Source organism: Symsagittifera roscoffensis, chromosome 4 (assembly GCF_963678635.1).
Source record: "Symsagittifera roscoffensis chromosome 4, txSymRosc1.1, whole genome shotgun sequence".
Taxonomy (NCBI): Eukaryota; Metazoa; Xenacoelomorpha; order Acoela; family Convolutidae; genus Symsagittifera; species Symsagittifera roscoffensis.
Genome location: NC_087065.1, coordinates 72,166,062 through 72,180,031, shown reverse-complemented (window position 1 = coordinate 72,180,031; position 13,970 = coordinate 72,166,062). Strand labels below are relative to the sequence as shown.

Here is a 13,970-nt window from a genome sequence, read left to right as displayed (position 1 = left end):
AGCACAAAAGCTTGAACTTTTTGGTTTTCGTGAATTCGTTAGAAAATCGATGAACTTGGTTATATCTCGTTAGAAAAAATAACTGAAAAAACCACACCAAGCATAGATATTCGGCTTTTTCTTCGGAAGTCGGAATAAAATATTGCACATTCAGTCTCAACTGATTGGAGTTGGGTGAATTGTTAAGTTAACGTTGTGTTAATTTTTACTATTAAAATTGGGTAAGTGTTAAGGATATTTAAAAACCAGTTGCTTACAACTGGCTTTATGCTTGCTAATTTGTATAATGGAAAATCTTTCTGCTTTTTAGCCTGCCAGTCTGTTTACAAGTTTTTCTGCGAGCTGCGATAAAACCTACGCAAAGAAGCAAACTACAAAAGTAAGCCTTGAAAACTATCAACTTGAGATTGTACTTACTCAGTTCATTTAAAAATTTCAGAAAAATTATGCTTTTAGAAACCTTATTCACGAGTGGAACCTTATAGACTGGAACTTCCAATCACTTCATCAATGATTCTGACCTGAAACTTTCACATTCAAGGGTCATATCAGTAGATCACCATCTGACTTGATAGAAATTGAGTTTTCAATTAAAAAGCTGTTGGAAAGTCTCGAAATAAAACATAAGCAATTAAAGTTTAAAAAAAAGATAGAACAAAAAAATTAAGGGCTGCTGTTTCTGAGTAAGTTTTTGTGTGCTTTCAGATAAATTTATTCTTCGGAAGGAAGCCCGTTTTGAAAAACAGGACAAATTTGCTTTAACGACTTCTTCGATCTATGTCTCAGCTAGCATCTGAAAAATTTGTTACTTACGTTCAACATAATCGAGCAGACTGATTGATGGATTAAGTATCTAAAATCACGGTTTATGAACCAATTCCTCAAAGCTTGTGATATTCCAGTGGGGTAGTTAATCCGTCAAAAAGTCTGCTTATGATTACAGTTTAGTACTCAAAGTTTGATGTCTTGTAAGCCACAGGCCAAAGAAAATGCAACTTTTTGAATTCTAGCAAACAAATGATGTCTTCATTTTTGTCGTTTTTTCTGCAACTAGAGATAATAGTAATAAAAATTCCGCATAATTTGGATGAAACGATGTAGCTGGATCATAAATAGAACAATTTATTTTTCAAGGCTTTTTTACCACTCAATAAACCCATCATTAAGATGTTTTAGGTGCTGAAAAATCCCCATACACAGCACAAAAGCTTGAACTTTTTGGCTTACATGAAGTCGTTAGAAAATCGATGAATTTGGTTATCTATCTCGTTACAATTAAAAATAATTGAAAAAACTATTTGAACCGGCGTCTAAAATTAACCATACCTGATTTTGAGGCAACAGATATTAGAAAATCTAAAAAGCTTATACCAGAAAATTGAAAACATTTGAAACTAACGCAACTGGTTCTTTCCGTCAGCGCGGAATCATCAAAACAATTAGCAGTTTTCTGACGCAGGAGCAAACAATTTTTTCACTATTTTATTTTCTGTCGTTCTTGCGCTTCATATTTGAATTCACAAATAACGATGAAACAAACCTGTAAGTTAGCAAACGTGGATATTAATAGACTGCACTTGGGCTATGCGTGCCTATATGGCGATTGCCGTGATTATTATTGGTAAAATTTCAAAAGCTATCACCAGCTGATTGCCGCGAAATCGTAATAATCATATTATTAATTATGTTATATTCTGCGCAATCAATCTTCATTGATTCGGTATGATTTCGACCTTATGACTCTGTTTCATTTTATGCGCACTAAGCAAATGGATAAAACTACGATCAACGCAAAAAAACCTCAAGATTGCACCTCAAAGTCTCAAAACTTCACTTTTTCACTTGGATTGATTTGCTGTTAATTTGATTTAAAAGGTTTCGAATTTTCTTTCAAATAAATGAAAACGCACTTCCATTTCTGACTGTTCGCGTCCTCACAGGTGTTTGAGCGGAACAGCCCTACAAACAATCTTTTAAGGATCGCCCTGTCGTGAATCGTTCAAACCCTTAGGAAATGTAGTTTTTGTTTTCTTATATTCATTTGTAAAAATCTTCTTTCTTTTTTTACTTATGTAGCCGATACGGCATACGGATTGTAAGTTACGATCAATGATACTACCCCAGTTTCCCATCCCTTCAGAAAATCATTTCAAATGCGAGAAAACACTCACTTTTCAGAAGATAAATTTAGCGAAAAAAAACATGATCAAATTCACAACTTGAGAGAAAGATTTTTTATTTGATTCATATGCCAAACGAGTTCAATTCCACGTAAAAACTTTGCAAGTTAATCGAAGGAAATGATTTGAAACAAATATTTAGTAGATATTTGGTTTTCAAAACTAAAAATCGAATAGTGGAGCTTCTACACTTGGTCATTTAGGGGAAAGGGAGCATGAACTGTTGCTCCATAAATTACAGATTTCGAACTACTTAATTATGTTAAATTTATTCTTCGGGCAACTTGAGTTACTTATCTGACAACAGCTACTACAGGCTATTGTATGTAGAATCACAATTAAGCCTTTACAATCTCGAATTGGGATCCAAAACTCTAGCGTCTAGAAAACTGATTGTTGAATAAATCTACAAATATTTAGGTCGCGCGGGTTTTTTTTTTTACTTCATGAGATAGTCTGAAAATTGCTGACACTCACATTAATACGTTTGAGGATCCGATTTTGATGCCGGATCTTCGCAACAATTTCCCTCTCTCTTTTGGACGGACCTACTTAAGAATCCCCTTCTGCATGATATAGTTTTGGTGTAATTTTAGTATAAAAATTTCATTATCTTATGCAAATGCATCTTTTAACAATTTTTTTTCGTTGTAGTAGCGATTTGTTGTAGCGTTATTTAGGCACAGTATTTAGGCGTTATTTAACTTTCTATCGAAGACAAGTTTCTATAATACGACTAATATGTCACATAAAGTTCAAATTTAGAAAAATTTGAAAAACGAGGATTACTAAGAAGACCGTTGATTTCTCATGAAATCCCCTCAAATTCACTTATACATGATAGGCAAATTACACGCTCTCATAGCATAACTGCAGGTAAAAAGTGAGCTTGATGATTCAAGATTCCGAAATTTAAAAGCATAGGCAACAGACAGTTGGAAAAAGAGTCAATGAACGAAGTAATAAACAGAAAAAATACAGACCTATTTTTTGAAAAAAATCTCAAATTTCAGAGAATAGATGCCTTAAAGACACTTGAAGTTTTAGAAAAATTTATGATTACCACTTTTGTGATAAAATCAACCCAATTTGAGAAAACTGGAAAATAGGTAAAATTTTTATTTCGCTGGCAAATTCGATAATTAAGTTTCACTTTCGAAAGTAGAAGACAATTTATTATTCCTTACCTTTATACTTTCGCTGCTAGATTGTTGAGTTTGCTTTCCTTTTAACATTCTAGTCGAATTTGCCTTCTGTTTGTCCAATTTTTTTCAGGAAAAGTCTTGAAGTTTGTTCAGGCTCAAAAATTTCATTTCCTTTGTTAAAAGGAAGGCAAGCTCAATTATGGAAATGAGCTAACTTAAGCAGAAATCAGTCAAACCGCGATCAAATTTGAGCCTGAACAAACTTCGAGACTTTTCCTGAAAAAAAACGCAAAAAAATCATCGCGACCTATATTAAAGTCTGAACAACATTCATCACAAAGAAAAAACAAAGCCAACAGACAATTGAAAAAGAGTCAATAAATTCAAGGAAACAGAAAACAAACCTGATATGTTATTTCAAAGTAAAAATATAAATTGCTCTTTAAATTTCAATAAAAAAAATTAAGATTGACACGTTCTGGACCAAATCATCTCAATTTGAGAAACTGGTTACATAGGTAAAAAAAATTATTTCGCTGGGAATTCTGAAACTGAAAATTAACTTTCGAAATTAGAAGTCGATCATATTTTTCGTCATCTTTACACTTTCGCTGATTGCTAGTGGAGTTTGCTTTCCTTTTAACAAATAAAATGAACAAAAATCACAAATCAAACCGCGAAAAATAACTTGAGCGCGAACACGTTTCAAGACTAAGGCTTTTCACTGGTAAACACCAAGACCAATATAAGAGTCTTCACTGCGTTCATCGACTTTTTCAAAAAGAAATATTGATCGTTTGCTCAAAATGCAGTACTTCTTCAAAAAGCAAGCACGAACGATTCTTAAAATTAAAAAAAATTGCAGGTGAAGGTTTTTAATGGCAAAACCCAGAGATTTATCTAATAAAATATTTCGAAAAAACAGTTTCTTAGAGTTTTTAAAATTTGTTTGAAAATAAAACACGAATTTAAGTTTTCTGACTTTTTGGCCGAGAGCAATAAAATTCTCTAGTTATGAAACTTATGGCCTTTCAAAAGTGCTGAATGAATTAGCAGATATTAAAAAGCGCTACTATAAGCACTCGTCCTCGAGTAACAATTTGCTACCTTCATTTTACAAGGAAACATACAGAAAAATTGACTCAAAAAAGCTGAAAAAATTACCTTTAAAATTGTTGTCATAAAAACTTTAGTTCGATTTTTTATATTACAACCGACCTGAATTGTTTGACTAATAATAACTAATTTCTATCCTTAAAACCATACACAATCAGTTAACTAAGCCGACAAAACAAAAAAAACGTAATCATTTGAACCGAGAAAAAAACGAAAAAGCAAAAAAAGAAATTCAGAAGACAATTTTCCAACTATAAGACGATATAAAATATGCCAAAACTCATTAAGGCGAGAAGAAAAAAGAAAAAACGAAATTAAAAAAAAAAGACTTACAGACTGCTAAAAACGTTTAAAGTCCCATCCCCTTCATTACACACACACACGTAAACAATTTTTTTTGCTTATTAAAGGACGCAATATAAGGCCAATAAGCCGGAATAATATAAGCCGAAACTTACTGATGAACATTTTTGAATTTTTGAAAAAATTTCAAGATAAAGCTCTGACTTTCTAAACCAATTTACGGTTAAACCTTTTTGAAATTGTCCCAAGTTAGAAAAACTGGACTCTTTTCTGATTAGCACAAATCCGATTTGAGAAAAATTGATATTTAACTTCTCAGAGAAATCTAAAATCAAAATTGCTCACAGCAAAATCCATGATGTGGCAACTAAGCTGACAAAACACGTGTTTTGTCAGCTTAGTTGCTACATGGATTTTGTTGTGCGCAATTTTCATCGTAGTTACAAGTGTTGTTGATTAACTCCTGTACATACTGAAAAAAAAAACAAGCTCCAAGTGGTGACTTGAACCCTAAACCAAAGGGTACAGAGGCAATCGCGTTACCTATAGACCAAGTGGGAAGGTGTCTGAAGGTTCAATAATTAAGCAAGTTCAATTGACGGAAAGCTTATTATGGGAAAAAGTATTCTCATCGGGGAATTAGATGAGACTTCCTCTCGCAAGGGTTAATATTAAAAACAGCTTCATATATATTTTTTGCTTTTTGTAGTTCTTGCCCTTTTCTTCTGATGAAAATAACAAGATTAAGATTTTTTTTATTAAACTAACTTCAACTGTATGTACATGCTTAACATTATGATTTCGAGAGAATTTAAAACGCTATGATATACATACTAATAGTTCCCAGAAAAACAGCAGTTATTTTAATAAATTCGATTGATCCAAGCACCAATTCAACACAAGCTATTCAAGGCCCACTGCTAAGTTTATCTTGCAAAACGTGGAACACGCCGAGCGCACAACCCTCTTCAAAAAATATTTTGGTTCGTATAATTAAAATAACCACAAGACCGTTCGTGAGTGGAAAATTCGTGGCAGGCGACAATTCGTTACAATCGATAACTCGTAACAGAAGATATACCGATGATCACTGATTCACGCGCAGTTTTCCTCTTGCTGGATAAAAGCGCAGCGGAGCAAGCGTACTCTACTTTCTACTTGCCAATGCCTTGTTACCAATTGTCGCTTCTTACGAATCGTCGCCTGTTACGAATGGTCGCCCTGCCAAGACCATTAACACGTGTACCGAAGGTAAGATTTTTGTGTGGTTGCTTTTCTTTCAACGCTATAACGCAGGTACCAAATAAAACAGCCAATTGGCGCATTTACGAAGTGTTAAGAAATGAAATCGCACAAAAACGTCTTAATTTTTTTTTCGTCCGAATTTTTTACAGAAGTGATCAAAATATTCGGTGCCCTGCAAGTTTGCACAGCTATCGGTTATTGTTTTCAAATTTATGCAACTCCTATTCACTATTCATTGCCCTGCTACAACTTAAGCAGAAAAAAAGCAGTAGACCTAAATATAAACTGAGTCCTTGTCATCATTTTTCACATGGCGTCAAAGTGGAACTTATGCGCCTCTTCGCGTTTTTCTGCATCGTCTTCTCGTTTCTCTTGATACTGCAGTATGAGAACAATTATGCCAAGCACCACAACCACACTGAACAAGGCAATTGCGAACTTCCAGATGATGTCACTGGGAGTGAGCAGCAACTGGAACGTCCATTTCGAAGGCTTGTCTGGAGGATATGGAATCAAAATGAGCTGTGAGTTAGGAATCACGTTTTCCATCGACGCTTCCGCCACTTTCCCTCCCTCTCTGGTGGCTAGTGTTATAGTTAGTTTTTCAACGAAGTTGGGAACTTGTCCCAGTCCAAAAATGACTGAAGGCGACTGGAGGGCTTGATGGGTTGATTGAGATAGTTGAGTCCACACTGATTTACGAGACTTGCCATCAGATCCATGGGTTTCGTACCTATTAGAAATAAAAATTGATTTTATTATTCAGAAAATACCCGAACCCACACTATTTTACACACTCCGCAAACACAAGCAAGAAAATCTCAAAAAAAAATCTAAAAGACAAGGAATATTGAAATTAAAAAAAAACACTACTTAAAAAAATTTTTGCTAAAAAAAACTTGTGCCGGAATATAAAGCCGACCTGCAGCTTAAGAATATCACCTAGCATCTACACCATGGTCGCTTGGCGAGAAGACAACATTAGCCATCAATAAAGCAAATAGAACAGATGCTATGAGACATATTATGCCACCAAAGCACATGAGTTAAATAAGCGTCTTCACTTCGTTCATTGACACATAACGCACAAACAAGAAATGATTGCCTTTACCAATTAGCCATAGCGTTTGTAATATTCTTGAATCACGCCTACTTAATCGGCCGTCAAAGAAAACCAACTTCGACATTCAAAAACCTCTCGGACTACGGGATTGAAGCGCAGGTCTCCCAGTCAAGAGTCACTTGTTTTTACTGCTAGGCAATGGCGTCTTGCGACCAATTTTTACAAAGTTAAGGCGGTCTGAAAATTGCCAAACTTAATATACTGCGAGCAAAATGTTCAATTTCCATCAACGCGCAGCATGCGCGGCAAACTAATCCGGCCGAGAAATCATCCCGAATTAAATTGAGGTGTCTCAGTCAAAAACTGCACAAAGCTGTCTTTTGTATGCGCAAGATCAAAAACGCTTTCAAAGCAGAAGTAGCTGTGAAAAGGCCATAAGAGAAAAAAGCCAGAAAAAATGGTAAAGAGTTTTGAAAAATGACCTGTACGGAAATCGAACCTTATTCCTCAGTCATCCAATGTTTCAATCGACAGCCCTACACAACTGTGTAACTGACGCTTAGAGAATCCAAACAGTAGTCACTTATAAATAGGAGAATAGATGTTGGCAAACTGCCAATACTTGCGTGCGGTGAGAAAATTTTCGAAAAAAAAAACATTTTATCAATTTCTTTTACATCAAAGTGCCGACGGAAGATTCAAGTACTTTCCCTGATCCGAGCAGCTTTGTTGGATACTGAAAAATTGCTTCACAATTTATCAATAAGGTGCATTTTTAATGAAAAAAATTGAAAACTCACAACTTCAATATATTAAAGATAAAAACAAAATTTATCGCAAAAGGAACTATAATTGGGATACCAAAACATGAACATTACAAGGATATTTTCCAATGAACCATACGACTATGAATAGAAAAAACGGCCTCGTATAATAGCACAAAAACAATTGTTTATATAGAGGCGAAGCGGAGCTCCGCATCACTTGCGATACAATGGAACCATAGAAAAAATCATGTCGAAAATGAAAAACGTTGAAAAAATACAGGGTCTGCAAGAACTTTCGCATGTCTCGATAAAAATGCATTCTAGGCAAACCTACCAAGAAAGAAAGTCGAATATTATTTAAGCAGCAGAACAAAACTGACGAAGCCGAAAAAAAGCCTACTGTCTTTGAGCAGACACCTGTTGATCAAAATTTTTTTTTAGTAAAACATAGCTATCTGACAGTTGGAAAAGATTAATGAACGCAAAGAAACAGAAAAGAATACTAACTTGTTTTAGAAAAAAAACTTCAATTTGCGAAATTTAACGGGAAGAAATATGCCCTTAAATTTCACGAGCACCATGTTTGACCCCTTTTAAAATAAAATTAACACAATTGAGAAAACTGCATCAAAAGGTTAAACTTTTATTTAGATAGGAAATCTGATCATTAAACTCCATTTTCGAAGAGAAACTTCGATCACGTTTTTCGTAGATATTAGAATTTAGCTGTTCGATAGTGTGATTTGCCTTCCTTTTGACAAAGGAGATGAACTGAATTTGAAAAGAAATATCAAACGAAAGACAGCGAAAAAGTAAATTTGAGCCTGAACAAATTTTAAGACTTTTTCTAATACAGAGTCGAAGCTGCGCTTCGCTAACACTAGCGAGAACACGACAAAAAAGCAGTTTCGTAAAGTGAAATAAGCAAAAAAGAAAAGAGCGTCGAATTAGTAGAAGTTTGCTTATCGGATTCGAACCTGCGAACTCAAGATTTGGAGTCTCAAGCCCAGCCCTCTCGACCACGAACGCTTAGCAACCGGCAAACACTAGTCACAAACAAAGAAGCTACATATGCTGATAAATTGCCAATGCGATGCAACAAAAAAGGCGCCATATACGAATAGACACAATTTTGCATGTAATATTTTGGAATACAACAAACTGAAGGCATATCACGCTAACTTTTCATTTAATAAATTGGAAATCCACATTATGTATAAATTATGCATTTTAAAAAATTGCCTGATATATTGAGTAAAAAAATTCTGAAATCGAGTTTTTCTCAGTTTACTGTTGTTCGAAGAAATAGCTTTTTTGGTTCCTTTGATTTATTAAAAAAACATCAACTGTCTTAACTTATTGCTAATCGAATGTCAAAGCACATGCTATCAAAAAGCCACAAAGGTGCCACTAAGAGAGGCACTTATGTTTGGGACAGGTAAGAAAAAAAAGGTTCGTAATAATACACTACGCTCACTAAAGCTCACAAGAATAAAAAATGAAAAAAACATCACGGCCTATATAAGAGTCTGAACTACGTTCATTACTCTTAATAAAATCATAACTTTTGTTTAAACTGTAAAAATTACCTGATAGTTGGTCCGGGCAAATTAGCCCCGTAGTTCACATCTTCTCCAAATTTACAATCCTCGGCTCCACTTCCTCCTGGTCCACAATGGCCTCCGATAACCATGACCTTCAAAAACGCAGAATCCCCCTTGTCACTTATATCTTTATTCTCCATAAAGTACTCTCCATTTTTGTAGTACGAGTAGATCAAATTATTCCCTCCATCTTCCTTATAGTCAAAGAACGTAGCCGTCTCGACATCTCCTAAATTGAGATCCCGCGTGAAAAGTCCTCTGGCCCCGTTGCACTCATCTTTCCCGACACATTTTATATTTTGGAGCAAGAACAGCTTCGGTTTATCGGACGACTTCAAGACTACCAGAAAGTCAGGATACCCATCGAAATCAACATCCCCCGCTTTCAGAATCAAATTATTCGTCACTATTTTTGTATCTCCCACTCCTTGGAGCATGAAGCTCTTGGACTCTGGTTTGAAAGAGTGAAAAAGTTTCCAGTTGTTCTCAGAATAGTTACCACTGACCTCTTCTACATCATAGTAATAAATTTCAGACTCTTCGCATTTATCGTCAGTACATACTGGGAGCACAATCTCCTGTTTACCGTCTAAATCAACATCAACCACGATAGGAGTTCCATGGACTGACTTGCCTTCTGGAAAGGGGATTTCTGCTCTGCTCTCGTACTGTCCTCGGTCTCCCTCGAATATTTCAAGTGTTGTTTCGGAGCACAGAATAATATCAGGTTGATCGTCTCCCACAACATGGGCAAATGAGTGTCCACAGTTTTGGTTGTACTTTCCTGAGATGACGTTTCCACTCTTGTCTTTGAAAGGACTTGGTTGATATGCTTTGATATTTCCCACTAAAAAACTAACAATTTTATCGACTCGATTACATCGATCCTGCTTAACTTTAAACTCGCTTTTTCGTATTCAAGAAAGGGCCGTGTAGTGCAGGGTTGGATCTGTGAGATCTTTGGCCAGAATCACTCGCCGTCTGACGATTGAAACAGCCGCAGAGTGGGATTTATCTACGGTCGCTGATCGCAAATACGAAAATCTCTTTTCTGCTATTGATGCCAAAAAGTCCTCTTGTTTAATTAAATATCATGACGGGAGCTTAAGTCACGCTGATGAATTCGCTAAATTTTTGCCTTCGGCCACTAACCCGCTATATTATGATTTAAGCGGTGTCAAAATCCTGCCCCAAAAGTCACAACACTTACATCTCCCGGTCGCAAAATGGTTCAAAAAAACCTGATTTTTTCTGAAGTTTTTTTGTTTAAAAATTATTGTATATTTTTTGATATTATTATTTATGCCAAGACAACTACAGTCAGTTAAAACTCTTATTGCCCTTGCGATCCGCACGAGTATAGCAATCGAGGTACAAGACTTTTTTCCCGTATATAACTTCGTTCACAGAATGGTCAAAACTAAAAATGGTTAACTTATGTTCAGTTCATAATGAATTCAATTATTTTTTGTGTCTCCGGCACACATGGCCTGGAGTAACTAATATGCCTGGGATGTCAACGGTCTTATGTTCGAAGCTGAAATTCCGTTTAAAAAATGTCGGCTTATTATTTGACTGCTCATGTTTTGTCGGCTTAGTTGCTACATCGTAGAATTTGATTGTCTTGCTGTACGAACTTTACATTTTACCTCATTTTAGTTTTTTAATTTACTTTTCTTGTTTATAATTGTACCAACCTCGATTTCGTATAATCTCTTTTTTGGTTCACTTGAAAATTTTATTCTGCCCAGATGATTTCGGCTTATATTATAGCGGCTTAATGGCTTTTGAGTCATTTCAAGGAACATAATTTTTGTGCTCGATACATGTTTTTGTATTTTCATTAAACGGCCGTTGATTGTGTTTCGCGACGAGCTTTCTGCAAACAGAGGATCTTTCCAGGCAACCATTTGAAGCTTTATACTGTAGTTTTTTTTTCAATTTGGTATATGTTTTTGGACTTAACGGCTATCATTTTCTTTCCTGTCTACTAGCTTGCAATGCTATTTCTACAAGGTATCGCAAGTGGTGAAAAGCTCCGCTCAACCTCCATGTTCGAGTTCTAGAATTCTTTTGAGTTTATCTGGTCAAACCACACACAAACAATAGACTTAGATGAGGGGAAATATGGACACTTGCTATACAAATAGATGAGCATCGCAACCCTTGCGATACAAAAATGAAAGACGATGATTAATAGCCCATAGACAAAAGACAAAGCACATAATTAAAATAAAGCCAAGAGATATTTGGAAAAAGTCAATGAACGAACGTGTACAGAAACATGCTGACTTGTTTTTTGAAAAAATCTCAATCTTCGAATTTTCAAGAAAAATACATGGCCCTGAAGCTTCTTGAACTTCAAGAACAATTTATGATCGACACTTTCGTGATTAAATTAAGCCAATTGAGAAAACCGCATCAATAGGTTAAATTTTTATTTCGCTGGGAACTTCGATAATTAATTTAAAAAAATCATCACGACCCACGTTTGAACTACGTTTATCGACTCTTTAAAAAACACCTTCAAAAAACCATTTTTCGTCCAAAATTTTTTTAAAATCGCCTAATAAATCCTTGAAAAAAATACCTGCACCATTTACAAAAATTACACAGAGGCGAAGCTTCACTTCGCAACCACTAGCGAGAACACGGCAAAACGCAGCTTTATAAATTGCAATAAGAAAAAGTATAAATAAGCATCGAATTAGTAAAAATTCGACTACGTCTCGGTTTCGATCTGCGCCCTACTCCAACCTGAAGAAAATGAGCCTCAAGCACTAACCACTCTGCAATGGACGCTTAATAAATCACAAACACTAGCCACAAATAAAGCAGAGAACAGATGCTATGAAAACTCCAAGGCTACAGATCGTGATTATAGCAAAAAGGCACAAAAATAAGTTTTACTTGCGGGTTAGATTAGAAAAAAAAGGTTTGTACTAATACACTACGCTGCTGGCTAGTGTAAAAAGGAGCCTTCGGAATGCTAGAAAGAAACCGAACGTTCAAAAAAGTCCCTCATGTGGAAACTAAGCCGACAAAATTAAGCAGACAGACGATAGTCTAAAATAGCCGAACATTTTCAGTTTACAAAAAAAGTGCCCAGCTGGAATCAAATGCCCGGTCTTTGTCGTCTCAAGCATGCGTATTACGACTGCGCTTAAAGTTTTCCTTCATTTTGAATTTATACTAAAGCAAGTAAAAGACGTCTAACATTTTCACGAGCGAATTATGTAACAAAGTTATTTTCGTGAAAAAAGTCTAGTAACCGGTGACAACACCATTACTCATCGCAATGGTAAAAAAAACGGCAACCGAGATTTCTTTTTCCCTTTGCCAAAACAATAACAAACAATTAAAATCATTAACGCTTGGCGTACAGAAAATCTGGCAGTAAGCATATTACACTTACCGTCAATGGTATGAACTAAATTAAAGCCGCCTTCCACATTGCCTAAGAAATCCGGAACCTGGTCTCCATTCACGTCCAAAACCAGAGGCTGGCCATTGAAAACAATCGGCGATGAACCGTTGCCGTATGAGAAAGCTTCCAGTTCTTTTGAGTTCTGGACATCATGGTAGAACATTTTCAGTTCATACATCCGATCATCTTTTGTATTTTCAACCAGAACTGCCAGGTCAAGGGTATTATCGGCGTTGAAATCACCAGGAATTGCACCGACCGCCTGTTCGTCTGTTTTTAGCGACAATTTCATAATCGAGTCACGAGAGACGCGGGATCCATCGCTGTCTTTCTTCTTGTAGAACCAGATTGAAGCAGTTCCATTTTTATCAATCGAAACTATGTCAGTGTATTTGTCGTTGTTGAAATCACCTAGCGCTGCTAGAAGACCTTTCGTATTCGATGAAATAAAACTAGCCTTTGTCACGCTGTGAAAACTGGCTATGGTCAAAAGCAACAAAAAGTTTTGAGTGGTTGTCATTTTTTCCTAATCATTTCCTGAGATCTGAAATGAGCGACTGAGATGACAATCAAAACAAAAATTTGTCTAGACAATCAAATGGAAAACTTTTTACAACTAGTCTAAAAGCTTCAAAGGCAAACCTAAAATTTAAGCAAAATAAAACATTGGGCTATCATCCTTAGACAATGAGTCTGTATGCCTATTGGCTTAATAAAAAAAGACAGCTGCAAAAAACTTCGTTTATAGAAACATTAATCTATTTAATGACAATAGATCATGACAAATGAAGCCACTTTTGACTAACTCAAACAATAATTAAAATCAACGCATAACCCAGAAACGCTTTTAAAAAAGTGGCTCTTAAGTTCAAATACGAAAATGGTAATTCAAATTAAAAACAAAACGAAGACAAATAATTAAGTTAGCAACAAATACTGGCTCAACCAATATACTCAGTTGTACCTACTTCAAATACGGTAGAGCTACTTTGCACTTCAGCACTATAATTAACAGTTCAGAAAAATCATTGCCTTCAATTCAAGGAAACATTTTACATCATTCAGAATCTATTGTAACTTTCGGTAAGTGAATCTTTCAATTGGAAGTGAACAGCCAGAT

General features: G+C 35.5%; 1 protein-coding gene across 1 annotated transcript; it reads right to left on the bottom strand.

Annotated features, from left to right (window-relative positions):
• Positions 1-5,479: 5,479 nt before the first annotated feature.
• On the bottom strand, positions 5,480-13,390 carry LOC134844479 (T-cell immunomodulatory protein-like). Its single transcript, XM_063861182.1, has 3 exons — positions 12,839-13,390; positions 9,409-10,270; positions 5,480-6,722 (listed from the first exon to the last, which is right to left on the bottom strand). Exons 1-3 carry the CDS (start codon positions 13,368-13,370, stop codon positions 6,296-6,298), a joined length of 1,821 nt encoding a protein of 606 aa, XP_063717252.1. The 5' UTR covers positions 13,371-13,390; the 3' UTR covers positions 5,480-6,295.
• Between the last annotated feature and the right edge of the window lie 580 nt (positions 13,391-13,970).